General features: G+C 36.4%; 2 protein-coding genes across 9 annotated transcripts in view; one reads left to right on the forward strand and one right to left on the reverse strand.

The window, feature by feature from the left end:
* Window positions 1-16,328, reverse strand: part of LOC131435824 (sodium/calcium exchanger 1) — a 367,945-nt gene that overhangs the window by 87,894 nt on the left and 263,723 nt on the right. For 7 of the 8 annotated variants that reach the window (XM_058604051.1, XM_058604067.1, XM_058604058.1 and 4 more), the window contains one exon: window positions 9,630-9,656. The exons of the other annotated variant lie outside the window; for it this stretch is intronic. In XM_058604051.1, coding sequence (XP_058460034.1) covers window positions 9,630-9,656 — 27 coding nt within the window. The remainder of the gene's footprint in view (window positions 1-9,629; window positions 9,657-16,328) is intronic. 8 annotated transcript variants of the gene reach the window in all.
* LOC131435915 (probable cytochrome P450 6a14) lies at window positions 406-2,715 on the forward strand. Its single transcript, XM_058604205.1, has 2 exons — window positions 406-1,909; window positions 1,970-2,715. The coding sequence occupies exons 1-2, from the start codon at window positions 802-804 to the stop codon at window positions 2,383-2,385; spliced, it is 1,524 nt and encodes a 507-aa protein (XP_058460188.1). The 5' UTR covers window positions 406-801; the 3' UTR covers window positions 2,386-2,715.

Here is a 16,328-nt window from a genome sequence, read left to right on the forward strand (position 1 = left end):
GAAAATAATTTGGTATCATTTGTCCACTTGCCGCCTGCATAAATCGTTCGAGGGTAATTTCTGGTGGACTCGACGGATTGTGCAGTGTTTTCGAAGGCGCTCAAAACTCCGGTCGGTCAGCCGGAACATTTGACCTTTTTTTCATGGAATAAAACCATAGCCACAACAGGTTGGAATTTTCTTCATTCGTTTTTGTGAATCCAGAATGTTAACCAAAGGAAATCAAACAAACAAAAAATTACCGAACAATCAGTTAGATCCATTTGGTTTACAGTTTGCGGTAGTTGTCCGACAGTTCAGCAATTACCGAATGATCGGTAATCAATTTAATTACCGACCGTTCAGCTGTTGAAAATTCGGTAAAAAATTACCGAATTCTGAAAAATTTTCTAAGTTGATTCCGTGAACGTTGTCCTTTTGAATTTTGATTTGACTGAAAAAGGTTAACAGCGAGATAAAACAAAATCAGAATCGCATCATGTCACAATTTTTCACTTTTGAACTATTAAAAAAAATTATTCTATTTCCAACACTACGGAGAGTCATGCATGACCAAAATGAGTAATATTGATCTACAGCCCACCACACCCAGGCTTACCAATTAACAACGCAATGCAATGGCTTCTGTGAGTGAATCCCAATAAAGAGAACGAACAAAAAAAAATAAACACTCTCCACTCGTGCAAGATTTCTCGCGCACACGATAAACCGGCTCATCATCAAGCGAATATTCTCGCTTACCACTTGTTCGTTAGTTTGCATTCGGCCGCGATTCGATTCGGTTCGGTTCGGTTGTTCGTTATGGGAGTGTTAATTACGGTGCTGTATCTGCTGGCTCCAGCAGTGTTGGCGTTTTATCTTTATGTGCGCCGCAAGTATAACTACTGGGCCGACAGGAATATCCCGCATGTTCCGGGTGCCTTTCCGATGGGGTCCTTCAACGGAATGGGCTCTAAGATTCATTTCACCGAAATTTTGGATCAAGCGTATAAAAAATTCCAAAAAACCGGTTCGTCCCATGCTGCCTCCGGCATGTACCTGGGTCTTAATCCGATGCTTCTGATTCACGATCTGGATTTGGTTAAGCAGATTTTGGTTAAAGATTTTAACAATTTCCGAGATCGGGGAATGTACTTCAACGAAAAAGATGACCCTCTCTCAGCGCATCTGTTTTCGATAGAAGGCGAAAAATGGCGATTCTTAAGAAACAAGCTGAGCCCTACGTTCACTTCCGGTAAGATGAAGTACATGTTCCTTACCATCCGAGATATTGGGGATGAGTTTTTGCACTGTTTCGATAAGTACATCGAACACAAACAACCAGCGGATGTGAAGGCTTTGGCTCAACGGTTTACCTGTGACGTAATCGGATCATGCGCATTTGGACTGCAGTGTAATTCACTGAAAAATGAAGGATCGGAGCTGATGACAATTGGCGACAAGGTGTTCAAACCTGGCCTTCTTAGGACCATTTGGGTGTTCCTTCTGATGAGCTTCCGCGAATGGTCGGTTAAGCTCGGTCTCAAGCAAATTCCGGGTGACGTAACGGACTACTTCATGGGCGTGGTTCGCAACACGGTGGACAATCGTGAGAAGAACAACGTGATTCGACAGGACTTTCTACAGTTACTTATGCAGCTCAAAAATAAAGGCACCGTTGAGGATAACGAGGAAGCTTCCAACGAAACGATTTCAATGAATGATGTAGCGGCGCAAGCTTTTCTTTTCTTTTTCGCTGGATTCGAAACATCTTCGACGGCACTGTCGTTTGCTTTATTTGAGCTGGCATCTAATGAGCGTGTACAAGAAAAGCTACGAGACGAGATCAAACGTGTCCTGGAAGCACACAATAACCAGATCACCTATGAAGCTATCAAAGAAATGACCTATATGGATCAGGTGGTGAATGGTAAGGCGTGCCTTAGTTAATAATTGAAGATTGATCGATTCATTTTTATTTTCTTTTCAGAAACCCTTCGTATGTTTCCACCGGTTGGTAATCTTATCCGTATTGCAAACGAACCTTACCAGCTAACCTCACCGAACGTTACCGTTGAGAAGGGACAGATGGTGATGGTTTCGGTTCACTCGATCCATCACGATCCGGCCATCTACGAGGATCCCGAACGGTTCGATCCGGATCGGTTCGCTCCGGAACGGGTCAAAGCAAGGCACAGTCACTGCTTTCTGCCATTCGGCGATGGACCCCGCAACTGTATCGGAATGCGTTTTGGACTGTTGGAGGTGAAATTCGGACTCGCACAGTTGATTGGTCAGCTGCGGTTCACAGTTAACGAGCGAACCAAGGTTCCACTGGAACTTGATCCACGATCCTCGCTGTTGGAAGTCAAAGACGGGATTTGGCTGGACGTGTGTAGGCTTTAGAATTATCCTAGGTTGTATTGAAAACTTCGGACGAATTGAAAGTTCAAAAGTGCTCACTGTACTACGTATTATTTATCTACTTATGTCATATACGCTATGTGGGATGGGTTAAAATCGCTTCAGGGAGAGTAGCTTTAAGTCTTGTATACAATTTCAGTATTCAATATCTATTTTATTGACGGCGATATAAGCCTCAGTTTTAACACAAATACAATAACCAGTGATCAAATGTTTTATGAAAATATATTTTTAAACAGATAATAACAATCGAATACAGGAGACAAAACGAAAAAAAATATATGAGAAATATTAAAGGTGCTTTATTTCTGATTTCTATTCCAACAGACAAATTACAGGGTGGGTCATTTAAAGTGGAAGCATTAGGCAACAATTTTACCTTGGAACAGTACACACCACCAAAAGAACGCGCTAAAATTGTTCAGTTTTACACTCAAAATAACTTCTCCATTTTGAAAACCAAACGTTCTTCATTAAAATGATTCGTGAATGACTACTGGTTTCAACAGGACGGCGCCACATGCCATACAGCTTGACTAACAATCGGATGAAAAAGAATTCTATTTTTGCAAATTCTTTTTATAGAGCTTTCATCCCAAAAAATAAATTCAAATGTTTTGCAAAGCATCAATTGAAGAACATTTAGTAATTTTTTCGTGGAAAAACACTAAGAAACAAGGCGGTGAAGGATTTGCTGCGTCCACGGAGACTAATCAGAAGTGAACAAATCAAAGCAGAACAGTTGTAGTAGATGTTTTTCTAGACCGCAACGTTAATGTTTGACGTTTTTTTTCCTAATTTTAAATTTCTGGTGGTTGTTGAAAGTCAACACTATGATTTTTCACATAAAAATCCGTCATTTTGTAGAGCTGTAACCTCTCCAAATTAACAGAAAACGAAAAGGAAAACGTTGCGGTCTAGTACTTTTCACGTAGAAAGTGTGTGCAAATTTGAAAGTAATTGGTGAAGTAGATTTCGAATGACGATGGATACGGACTTTTAAAACCTGCTTTCGAGAAAAACGCATTCGAAGTTCACTGAGCTGAAGTAGATCGCCCGTAGTTGCACTTCGTGATTGACCGAATGAGTGGAAATGTACAATGAACCAATAAAATGATGCATAGGAGAAGCAAATCATTTTTACTGTTCATACCCACTCACTCCGAACTTTTTATTAAATAATCAATAACGACGCTGGCTACGACTAAAAGCTGTGCTACTGAGAGAAAGAAAGGAGTCCGATACTCGTTGTTTCTAGAGACCGCGGGTACCACTGTATCTCCACGAGCATCACGGGACAGCAGATTTGTTAGTATGGAGGGAAAGAAATCCGGATATGTTTTGGTAAACAATATGATCTCAACAAAACCTGATTTTCGATACTCAGGAGAAATATAATAAATAAAAAAATATAAAATATCTCCAAGGAACGATCTCACCAGTATCCCTTTTCTCCCGCTCGCTCTGCTGTCAGCGCGAGATGAAACACGACACATTCCATAGAAATCCGACAACATCGACAATGACATACAGACGGCGCTTCGATCGGTTAACAGGTTAACAACGTTGAATTTTGGGGCGGTAAATTCTCAGTTTCCGCCGCTTGAGCATCTTTAGTTTCGCGGATCAATATTATTCAATAAATAGCACTGTCACTACGAAACACACACTCGACATACTTTCAGTGTCACTCAAAATAAGTATTTCAACGAAATTTTCAACTGTACGTATCAAACAACACATTGAAATTATACTTTTTTGAGAGCGGCACCAGGACACCGAATCGCACTCCCAGTGATGCCAACTCCCCTCAGAAAAAACAATTGATTGTACTAGGGAGCCCGCAGGGTCTAACACTTTTAAAAAATCATATTTTTTCGTTTGTATTTCGTTAAAATAAAAGATTTCAAGAATGTTTTGTCAAGTTTTCAAACCAATCGAAGTGGAAATCTTGGGCCTATGCGCCGAGCTCTTGCTTCTTAGCAGAATGAGATAGGCTTGAAAATTTCAAAGATTATTCTTGAAATCATTAACTATACGAAAATATAAAGAAAAATATAAATGATTTTTCAAAAGTGTTAGACTCTAACCGCCCCTTAAATGACCCACCCTGTTTTAGCGATTTCATGTTCGATTGAAATTACACTCAAATTTCTTTCTATGTGGTTTTTATATGCGAATTTTCAAAGTTACGGTATTTCGGAAAACTTTTTTGATGTGGCTGATTCCGTCTTACTTTATTTACTTTACTATGGGGCGACTTTTCGAGCTTCGTTCTGTAGAAGAACGGGTAGAGCTTGACTTTGAATATCTCGAACTCGACACAATTCACAATATTTTGAAGGTCCGTATGAGCAAGGTAGACAGTTTCGTTTTGTTTACTTTCTCTTTCGATTATTGTGACGCAAGTTTACATAAGATTTTACAATTTTGTTTAAAGTCGAAGGTTTCGGTTTTTTTTTATACACACGCGAGTTGAGTGGTAAACGTGGAAACCGCTTAATAATTAATAGAAGAAATATTATTCTAAGAAAAACAATTACTTGCTCTTACGCCCAATTGCGGAATAAATAAATTGCAAATTCAACTATCACATGACTACTATTCAACGTGCTGAGTATTATTGTTGTGATTTGTGTAAGTGCCATTTGCTTACTTCATAGCAACTGTCCCGCATTGACGCAACTACGTATCCGGATTTTTGGTTCTCCATACATGGTTCAATATGTGTATGGGGAAATTAAATCGATGGATATTGTATTGTTTCTCACCCAGTGTGGTAAGATACTTTAGTCAGAGGGATTCATCGTTCTTCCTGGAGTGAATGAATCCTTTCTGTATTGACCTTGAAAAGGTTTTATCAGATTGTTTGGCATCCCTTAAGGGGTGCCGAATTTACTTCTGCTCATACATACTGCGAATCGCTCTGCATTTTTTGCAGAATGGTGTCGCTTTTGTAAAATCTCTAAACCCTCTCGGGGTTTGGAGGTTTGAATAAATGTGCATTTTGGCACCTGCCGATCATTTAGCATCCTTTCGGTGATGCTGAACGGTATGTTTCTTTGTGTTTTGTACTGTTTTCCCATCTCATACACTTCCCAATTTCCTTTCATTTTACTCTTATCTTTCCCTTCCCATCAGTGAGAATGGTGAGAAGCCAAGGCAAGGCACAATCCAAATAACTAGGGATACGTGCCACTTGAGCCAATTAATTCTGATTCCTGGTTGTGAACGAAACGAACAAAAGCTAAATTCATCCGATGTTCACCGGCTGGAGTTGAATGCTAGACATTCAGGAACTGGAACTAAATTCGGAACCTGGGACTGGTTCCGAATCCAGTTGCAAAATTCAGGTTCAAAATTTAGAACAAGAGCTCAGTTAATGAATTTAGATTTAGAATTCTTCCAGGTTTGAAATTTAATTCTAGAATTGATTACTGATCTTGAATTCCGAACCTAAATTAGAGAAATGAATTCAGTTCTGAGGTCTAGTTCCAAACTTTGGAATTCTGAAACTGAATTAAAGAATTAAATTCTGAAACTGAATTCAGGAAGTAAATTCTGAAAACAGAAAACTCGGGAAAAAAATTCCGGTTCAGAAGTCAGTTCAGGAATTTGGAACCTCATTTTAGATTTAGAGTTTAGTGTCAGAATTTAGTTGCAGAATGCAGGTTCAAAAGTTAAAACTAAGATTCTGAAGCTAAATCCTAATTCTAGGTTCAGGAATTAAATTGTTTTGAACTAGTTTCTTAATTAAATATTGAAACTGAATTAAGTGCCTTAAATTAAGTTCGGAATTCGTATTCAGAGTTCTCATTCTGGAACGAAATTCAGAAATCTGAAACAAAAGATATGATTTCTAGATTTGGATTCGGAAACAACATTTTAGAACTGAGCTCCGAGCTAGAATTTTGAAACTGACTCCTGAACCTGAACTTGTTTCCTGAATTCAGCTATCGCATTTACTTGCCGAATTCTGTTTCAGAATTTAGTTCCCAAATTCAATATCTGAGTTCATTTCCAGAAGCATTACAAAGTATGCTGGAATTGAATTCGGAACTTGGGTTCTGGACTTAGATTTTGGAACATTGTCTTAATTTAAGTTCGGAACTCAAACTCAGTATTTAGTGCGAGAATGAAATTTGGGATTTTGCAAATGAGTGCAGTCCCAGAATTGTATAACTAAATTCGTGAATTTCTGATCTATGTTACGAACCTAAATTCAGAGCCAGTCTCATATTCCGAGTTTAGTTCCTTAATTCAGATCATAATTTAGTGTAAACCGTTGCAATTCTGGACCAGAAGCTGTGCAAGTTGCAAAATTAACACAGTCAGTCAACTAATACGAATGATTGTTGATATTCGGAGGTGTGGAAGAAGCGTGTCAGTTTTGTTCGTATTCCGGTTATGACTCTGACATTATCCATCCTCTTTTTTTTTAGTTTTTGGGACATATAAAATAATTTTTTATGTAACACCAGATCATGACGTTCTATGCATTTCTGATATATTCAGCATAAAAAAATTTGATTTCGGAAATCTCGATGTTTCATGAATTTTCTAAACAATTCCTTAGTTTATTTAGCGGTTTTTTATGCGAAGTTTTCAAAGCTATGCGGTTTTCATGCAAATTTTAGAATTTATGCAATTTTTCATACGTTTTTTTATGTGGCGCGTATTCCTCGCATGAAAATGGCGGGTGGGTTATGTCACAGACATAACTGGAGGACGATCGCAACTTTTGCTACATCGCTTCCAGAATTGTAATGGTGCATCTATACCAACAGTTTGACTTATCAATGACAAACACATTCGACCACACAAAAATCGCTGAAAAAATAAAACAATACAACACAACTGTTGAGTACTTTTTATCAACATACATTCAACTTGAAATCTTGACATTCAGGAACTGGAACGGAATTGAAGAACTAAATTCGGAACCAGGGACTGGCTTCGAATTCAGTTGCAAAATGCAGGTTCGGAATTTAGATCAATAATTCAGTTCATAGATCTAGAATTCTGGAACTAAACTCTATTTCAGAATCCAGGTTCCAAATTTAGTTCTTGAACTGATTACTGATCTTGAATTCCGAACCTGAATTGAAGAAATGAATTCAGTTCCGAAATCTAGTTCCAAAGCCCAAGCTTTGATTACAATTCCAGCACGCAGGTTTTTTTCAATTCAGAACTCGAATTCTGAAACTAAATTTAGAAATTAAATTCTGAAACTGAATTCAGGAAGTAAATTCTGTAACAGAAAATTCGGAAAAAAAATCCGGTTCAGAAGTCAGTTCAGAATAGTTAGTTCGGAGTTCAGATCTAAAATTTTGTACCACCTGAATTTCGTTCTAGAATGGTTTTTAAGCCCGAATTCTGAATACAAATTCCGAACTTACATTAAGGCATTGAATTCAGCTCCAAAATCTACTCAAGAAACCTATTCCTTAAATATAGTTCCAGAACCTAGAGTTAGGATTCAGTTCCAGGGTTTTAGTTTTTACTTGTACTTTGAAACTAAGTTCTGAAACTACATTCCAAACCTAAAGTTAAGTGCTGAATTCAATTCCAAAATTCCAGTTTTAAAATTTAGTTACAGAATCCAATTCAAATAAGGCTTTAGAAGCAAATGAGAGCGTACTCTGGTCCGTTTCAAGTTTTACATCACGCACAAAAAGAATTTTGAAAAGTAAGACGCATTCACGTCAAAAGACTTGAGTGTATATTGAAATCTCTGGCACGTGCTTAACTGTTTTAAAAATACTTATTGTATACTAAATGCTGAGCTCAACTTTTAGCTGTACTTTCAATCAATCTATTAAAAAAACAATGTTCATTTTCAATCAAATAATTTTCTTATTTGTTAATCAACGAACCTTACAGTTATAACTTTAAAATCATTTGATTCATTATACATTAAAACTACAAGGTTTTCAATACTAGAATTTCTTAGACAACTCTTACAATAACTAAAAGGAAAGAGATTTTAGATCTAATCTTCCAATATTTTCTTAGAAAAATCTCCGACGAAATTTGGAAATCATACACTCAAGCGATATATGGAAATTCATAATGATTTCGTATGGTTTTTAGCCACCAGAATATTGAATGCGTATGCCTTATGAAGTCACCAAAATTGGAATTCCGATAAAAAGTCTTATGAAATTCATACGAAATTTTTAGGAGTATTGTACGAAATTTTTATGACAAACGTAACTTGTCTTATATACTGTGGAATTCATAAGTTGTTCGTATGAAAACTATTATAGTGATAGATTTTTCATATTAATCTTCTGAAATTGTGATTTTCATTAGATTTGTCGTATGACATTCATTACTCAATTTACCTGAGTGTATGGGTTGAACATGAAGCATATGCTCATACAGATTTAATACAGAGTACAGATTTTATACAGATTTCCACAATTTAATACAGATTCATACAGATCTCACAAAAAATAAAACGAAAAAATTGAACTTTTCTGTCTGAGCTATCTTTCAGTATTTGATTCCAGTGACGAGATAAAAGTCTATCAATCAACGGACAAATCACAAATTAATATGGAAATCCCTTTATATTATAATTTGAAACCAATTTGAACTGATATTCAAGGAAGTAATGGTATCATGAAACTTTACTCTCAAACTGAGAGTTGTATGACCTGACTTGACGTTGCATATTGCGTTGAAATTTTATGTCAAATTATGAAGTCAACATTTCCAAACTAGATAAATATATGAAATTACAATTCAATTATTGTGGATAAAAAAACTATGACATTTCGTCGTTGAATATTCTTCTGAGTGCGGCAATGACTGATTGAATCTACAATCCTACAATCACAATCTATAGAAATAACATCTTTTAGCATCATTTTTTTTGTGAATACAGATTAATACAGATTTTTTAAACAAAGCAATACAGATTTTCTATGAAAATATCTGGCATCTCTGACTCGGAGCAGATTTATGAGTTTCAGCGAAATTTTGTAGCACAACAGACAACCATTTTATATCAGTAAACCTCAAAAGTTATGTTATCAAGTGATAAATATTTTTTTATTTTTGATTCACAAACGCTTAGATTCCACATAATTCCACAAATTTGAATGACTGTTTCGCCACTACACACGCACACAAACACTACACATGTTGGTTCTACACACTACACGACGACACAACTGACACGGGCACAGACGACAGACACTTTTTTTGGTATTACTTACAAGGATTGCAATTCTTCTAACGAGTGACTGCATGCGAGCAAAAACAAAAGGAAGAAAGAAAGAAAAAGATATTATGATAAATGAACGTTTCATTCTAATGCACCACAGATAATACAAACCGAATTACATAGAATCTAACTACAGGCATGAATTAAAGTTTATTGATTTTCGAAACATTTAGATTTTAGTAATAAAGATTGGAAGACAGACGTCAAATATATTTTGATATTTCAATGAGTGAATGTAAAATGATAAACATAAAAACAGTAGTTTATGAAACAACGATTTTTCTATAAGAATGGAATAATAAAAGGATCTACTAATAAGAAGTCTAAGAATTACTTAAACAAGTTGGTCAAGAAGAACGGGTGACACAACTTTCAAATCCGCAAAATGAAACAAACTGAGTTGAACGAAACTATACGGATCGAAATAGAAAAAGGCAACGAAATCAAAGAAGTAGAAGGAAACCGAACGTGAATTCGATTCGCTTTTTCTTGCTCAAATCCGATATATTTTTGATCCAATCCGAGTAGGCGGTGAAATTCAGTTCGAATTCGATTGCAGCACTGCAGTTCGAGTTTTTTTTAAATTAATTCTTATTTGAATCGTAAACCATTCCGAACAGAATATGTGAACAAAGACACTAACAATAGATATTCTTCACAAATCAAATTAATTCGAAAACCTGTGTTAGCTTTAAATTCTCTTACAGTGATCTCTCGACTAAATCGATTGCAAAATTTACTCACGACTTGCATCTATTGTATCGAATCGAAATCAAAGCGATAGTTTGCGATATTAAACTACACAAAAGCAGGAAACTAATTAAGAGTACATTCTGCTTGTGAGAAATTCTGGTAGACGGCAGAAGCCTGGCAAGATTCCGGCAACTGTCAAAACTTTGCTGGCGAAATTGCGTCATTCTCTCGTTACGTGACGTCTTGTAAGATTGCAGGTAAATGAAATGAAAATACTGGCATATTGAGAGATGAAGCAATGATGCATTATCATGTTTGGTAGTGCAAAACGCTCAATGGAAAATGGAAAATATAAAACCAAAGGCGCTAAAAATAAAGACGGATTTAGAACAGTCTTGTAGGGCAAAAAACCGGCAGAAACTGAACCGTTGCTAACCAATTGGCGATAACAGGCGAGATTCTCTGCCGGAAACAGTTGTTACATTGTTGTCAGACTCTTGCCAGAATTTTGCCAGCATTCCGACAAAACCTTCTGGCAGACGCTTTCAGGCGTCTAGGGGGAAATCTGCCAGGCAAATACAAACGGGTAAAAAAGAATGGATGACGCTAACGAAGGTAGGCCTTTTTGATTGTTTTCAAGCAAATTTCAACATTTTGTGCGGTAATTCTAGGAACAAATGGTAACTTTCTAGTTCTATATATCCGAAAAACTAGAAAATTTCAATTTGTACATTCAGTTACACAAAGCTTTGATTTCGTATTTACCCAAAAATTAATCCGTGTAAAATCGAAGAAAAAAACAACCCAGTCAACTCGTCTGGAATTTGATTCGGAATTCTGTAATGGATTCCGAATCAGATGCAACAACCGATTCCGAACCGATATGAGTCGGAATCGGTTGTAGCATCTGATTCGAAATCCAAAGAGAAATCAAGCTGAATTCCGAATCAAATTCCTAACGAGTTGACAATCAGTTCGCTTATTCTCACTCAATATCGAACCAACCGGTTGGAATTTCCATTGATAATTCTATCGCCTATTTGTATCTGATTCGGTTTTCATTCCGAATTATTCCGTAATGAAACTCAAACTTGTTGAGGTTAGATATTTTGTGATGAAAATAAACTAATCTCCTGCAGACGGTGTTGCATTTGCGGTTGTAGGTTAGTTGTCTGAGAGCCAGTTAGATGATGCCATTATGTTTTCCCCACCAATACAGCTGAACAACAAGTGAGCAATTTGACGTCTCTGTTACTCACACCGATGCAGAGGGCATCGATCTATTCATATACGAAATTAGAATGTGTACGAGCCGAAGTCAAAGTTTGTTGTGGGTTCAATCTTACACTGAGGTAAAAACATTTTTGACTCATAATGAACTTAAGAACCAAGTAGAAGACAGTTCCATTACGTGTTATAGAGTTTTATAAACGATTTAATGCCTTTCTCAACTGTTCTCTTGGCATTGCAATGTTTTTTATTGCATATATATCTTTAATAATTGGCATGATGCGGCTCGACAAAATTCACTGGGTTATTTCGACATACTAGCATTCGCCACACAACCGCTGAAAATAGCCACACCAACACATTCACACGTGGATTGGACCAGTAGGGGAAGCCCCGCACTTTGACTTCTCTGCCTTGTAGAGTCTAAAAAAAAAAAAACAAAACGAGCGCGGAACCTGACTCTTACACTAAAAAATAGTCGAGTAAAAATTCATCCCATAGTTCACCTGGAAAACAATGAGATTGTTTGTTTCCATATGAACAATGTAATAAGATATTGAAAGGTAAGTTCTCTACACAGTCCTTTATATTTATTTTATATTTATATTTAGCACAATCAACCAACTAATACGTGCGATTGACGGTATTCGGAAGTATGGAGAAAGCATGTCAGTTTCATTCGTTCTTACGTCATCCAGTTATATCTCTGACATCACCCACCTGCCTTGTTATACTACGGAAGTATTGTTTTCGCTAAATTATGTACACGATGAAAGAATTACTATGCTTTGAAAAAATGGTAACAATCTTTCGTTGTATGGAATCATAAAACAACAAAATTGGAAAACAGTCATTGGTAAAAAACGCAGCCGAAATTTGAAAAAGAAATATCGATAACGCGGGAAACTGCTTTTGCTTTTATTCGATAATGGCGATCTTCCTAAGTTAGTAAGTAGAACCATAATCGGCCTAAAAGTAGACAACCGGTAAAACCAAACGTATCTACCCGGAAAGTACGGTGGCAAGTATCTGCGGTTTGCAAATCTTCTCCAAACACAATGGCGGTGAATACGTCGTGAATGGATACATGTACTATTGATAGCGTCACCGAATTGTGTAGAAGCTCGAGTCTTCCGGACCAAAAACGATACACGAGATAGGGACTAGACAAATAAAATTTAATTTAATGTTTCCGTTTAGCGATGTGCTCAGCTGCAAGGAAGAAGCGTACCGACCGGAACACCGAGCGAGGAAAACATTACTCTGACAGAAGGGATGCCAGTTTCGCGGAAATAGTTTCAAAACAATTAGTATCTTTTTATAGGCACATTGTCGCAAAGCTGATTTACCGGTAGCGACACCTGCCAATGAAAAATGGAACCAAGAAAAGGAGGATTCTTTCGGAAATTTTCATATCGGCAGTAGTGATTTGCATTTTTATCGTTCATTCTATAGTATAAATAGATATCAGCAATAAAAGTACACTCGGAGTAGAAGAATATCGATTTCAAAGTGATTACTACTACTTTTTTTAGTGTAAACTACGATTAACCATGGGAAATCTTCAGAAATGTGTGACATTGGGTAAGGTTAGGCTTTTTCGGATCAACATTTATTTTAACAGAAACCAGTGTAATGTTGATGTTTATTTTGAATACTTTATTTGTTATTTCCAAGCATTTGAAAAATGGTATCAAACCAAGTTTAATGCTCTATTCTGAATAAACGGTAGATTCCGCACAATGAACTAAGTTCAACATTACCACCTCAGAGTAAAACCTTTTCTTCAACTTTAACTATGATTTTTCAAATGAATTTGCCCGTTTTCATAAGAAATCGTTGAAAAGGTGGAGTAATTAGAAATTTTTCTACCGATTTGACAGTTCTTGCTGAAAGTATCATCTCTAAACAAGCAGCGCCTCTACATTTCAGTTTTGGGACAATATGCCAATCTTCGAACGGACAATGGAATTCTTTTGCGATCGCTGCGCTGTCCAAGCGGCGAGCTTTGAACTTTGCAACGGTGATCATTTTTAGAATTTACTTTAAGATATGAACCATCTGCAATCGAGTACCATCAAACAAAAATGTATTTAAACTAGGTAAAATAGGCGAATGGGTAATGTCAGAGACATAACTAGGGAACGTGAATACAAAAAAAACTGACATGCTTCTTGCACTTCCAGAATTTCAACGGTGCATCTATACTAAAGTATGACGACAAATATATTCAATACAACAAACAATATTATTGTTAGTATTTGTAGATTCATATACGCAGTGGAGGAAAACTTCGCATATTTCTTTCGGAATATTTTAATGATTCCGAGACGAATCGATTTGTAAAATTTATCCGATGTTTACGACTGATGACTGGATTCAGGAACTGGAACAGAATTTAAGAACTAACAACAAATCGACGCGGTTTTACGTCAAACATATTTTTTGTTTCAGTGTACATGAAATACAAAACGAACTTTATTATTCGGCGGTCTGGTCGAGAACAGAGATGCCAGGTAAATATTTCAAATATCTTCGGCCGGGTTGCTAAAGTCAGTAAATCTGAAACAAATGTCTCCTGGCAGCAATTTCTCTAGAAAGTATGATACGCTAAACTGGCTTGACGAACAAAAAAAAAATGTCGCGGCAATTTCAAAAGCCTGTAAATTTGGACGAAATTCTGCGAAAAACTCGAATCTCCAAAGTCTGAAACAAACAATTTTAAGACAAAACTGCAGACATGGCATCTCTGGCCGAGAATATTTTTCGAAGGGAAGTGGTAACTACACTCAAATAAAAATTCACGTTCGATTCACTTGAAAAATCACGTAAACTGATTTCAAATGTCAAATTGAATATTTTACGTGACGAAAATGAATGTTATACGAACATCCCCTAAAATGAATAGTGTCATCACATAAGGTTTCCGTGAATTGACCAAACGTCAAACAATCTACGTGAATTTCCAGTGTGAAAAACTCGATTTTGAAAATGGCGAGCAGTGGCCCTCGAAGTGTAAATAGTGTAAATATTTGCGAGACAAGTTTTTTAATTACAATTTTTTACTCCATCGACCGGACCATTCCAGTATGAAAGTTTCCATGTGTTCATCTGGACCGAGTGCCTGCGTAAGTCCGGAAGTTTACCCGCTCCTGCCGAATGCTTCAAACAGGCCGTCGGTATGAAGCTAGAGACACTGGAACCATGTAATGCGACTTCAACCTGCATCGGTAGTGTTGTGGGAGTTCTTGGATCTCGACTTCGGCTTCGGTTGGATGGCAGAGACAACATAAACGATTTCTGGAGGCTTGTCGGTTTGAGATACCACGACGTTATTAGTTGCTTTTTAAGCCATTGGAATTATATGACAATTTTCTGAAATAAATGTTTTATATTTCATGGCATTTTTCAGTTCATAGATTTATATCAAAATCTGGAATCTCCCTTTCGACTTCAACCAATATATAAAATAGTAATTTTCTGGTATCTAAATTTTATATGAACTGATAGATAAATGTGATATGAACAGTATATTACATTTTACCTACACGGAACGACCGAAATTAGCTCTGCGCCTAATTCGTATTACTGTTTTTGAATTAGTTGATTTTAACAACAAAATTTCCAAAATAACTATAAAATTAGTTAAAATGTAGAATTTACTGTGCTGAAAAAAACTCTTATTTTTAGAGAATGTGTTTAGTTGGCGAATATTCTGGACACAAACCAGCAATATTTCAATCCAACACGAAATTCTCATTGACAACTAATTTCGTTATTAAAATCAGAAACTTTGATTCTATTTATCTATCACCGTCATTACTGAACGACAGCAGTGTCAAAGCAAAACAATCCATTAAAAAGCTAAAAGGGACAGTCTTGTTGAAACTGCTCGCAAATTGTTTAGATGTTTTTCGCATGTGTTACGATATATCCCTATATAATTTTCTAAACCGATATGTAAAAATGACGTAAACTGTTAGTGGAAAGTGTATTTATTCAGAATTTGTGCGCACTTGAAGCGATTGTGCGTAATAATGTTTTTACGCGGAGCAGTGATGTGAATTTCGAATGTTTCACTCTAATTGTGATGAAGTTTTTTTGTATCTTCAAACCTTCCGAGCTGCGCCGTCCGGTGTACTATTTGTATTCGGTTTTTGTTTTCCGAGTGCTCAAAGTTTTCAGTGAGAATGAAGAAACAGTGATTTAGAAGGAAAAAAATTCAAAAAGATGTTTACGTTTCGTTTATGTCTTTTTCTCCAACACAACATCGTATTTATACCTGCCAATATAGAAAAGACAACCGCGTCTGAATTTTTTTCGGCAGTAGTGTGCCATCTAGTGGCTAGTAGTCATTAAGGTGTTACCGTTTCGGTGACAGGGCGCCATATAGCTGCAGAAGCCAATTCAACCATTCATATTGGTTGAAAACAACATTATATTTCTTTAATTCAACTAAAAAATTAGTTGACTGGATATGAAGTGTGCCTTAGCTAAGAAATGACAGCACGTTTAATTTGTGAATTCAACTAAAAAAAATAGTCATTTCAACAAATATTTTATTATTATTAAGGGAATGAGAATAAAAAATCTAAATCAGCAAAAGTAAGATTTTTTTAGTTGTCTCAAAAAATAACTAACTAAAATCAGCAAATCAACTAAATTTTTCGCGAAAATGCTGATTTCGGTCGTTCCGTGTATGAAACACGTAACTTTTACTGGATTATGCATTGAACAGCTTTTAAATGCCAGTCCATTAAAACCTACG

This window comes from Malaya genurostris, chromosome 1, assembly GCF_030247185.1.
Source record: "Malaya genurostris strain Urasoe2022 chromosome 1, Malgen_1.1, whole genome shotgun sequence".
In the NCBI taxonomy this organism is placed as follows: domain Eukaryota; kingdom Metazoa; phylum Arthropoda; class Insecta; order Diptera; family Culicidae; genus Malaya; species Malaya genurostris.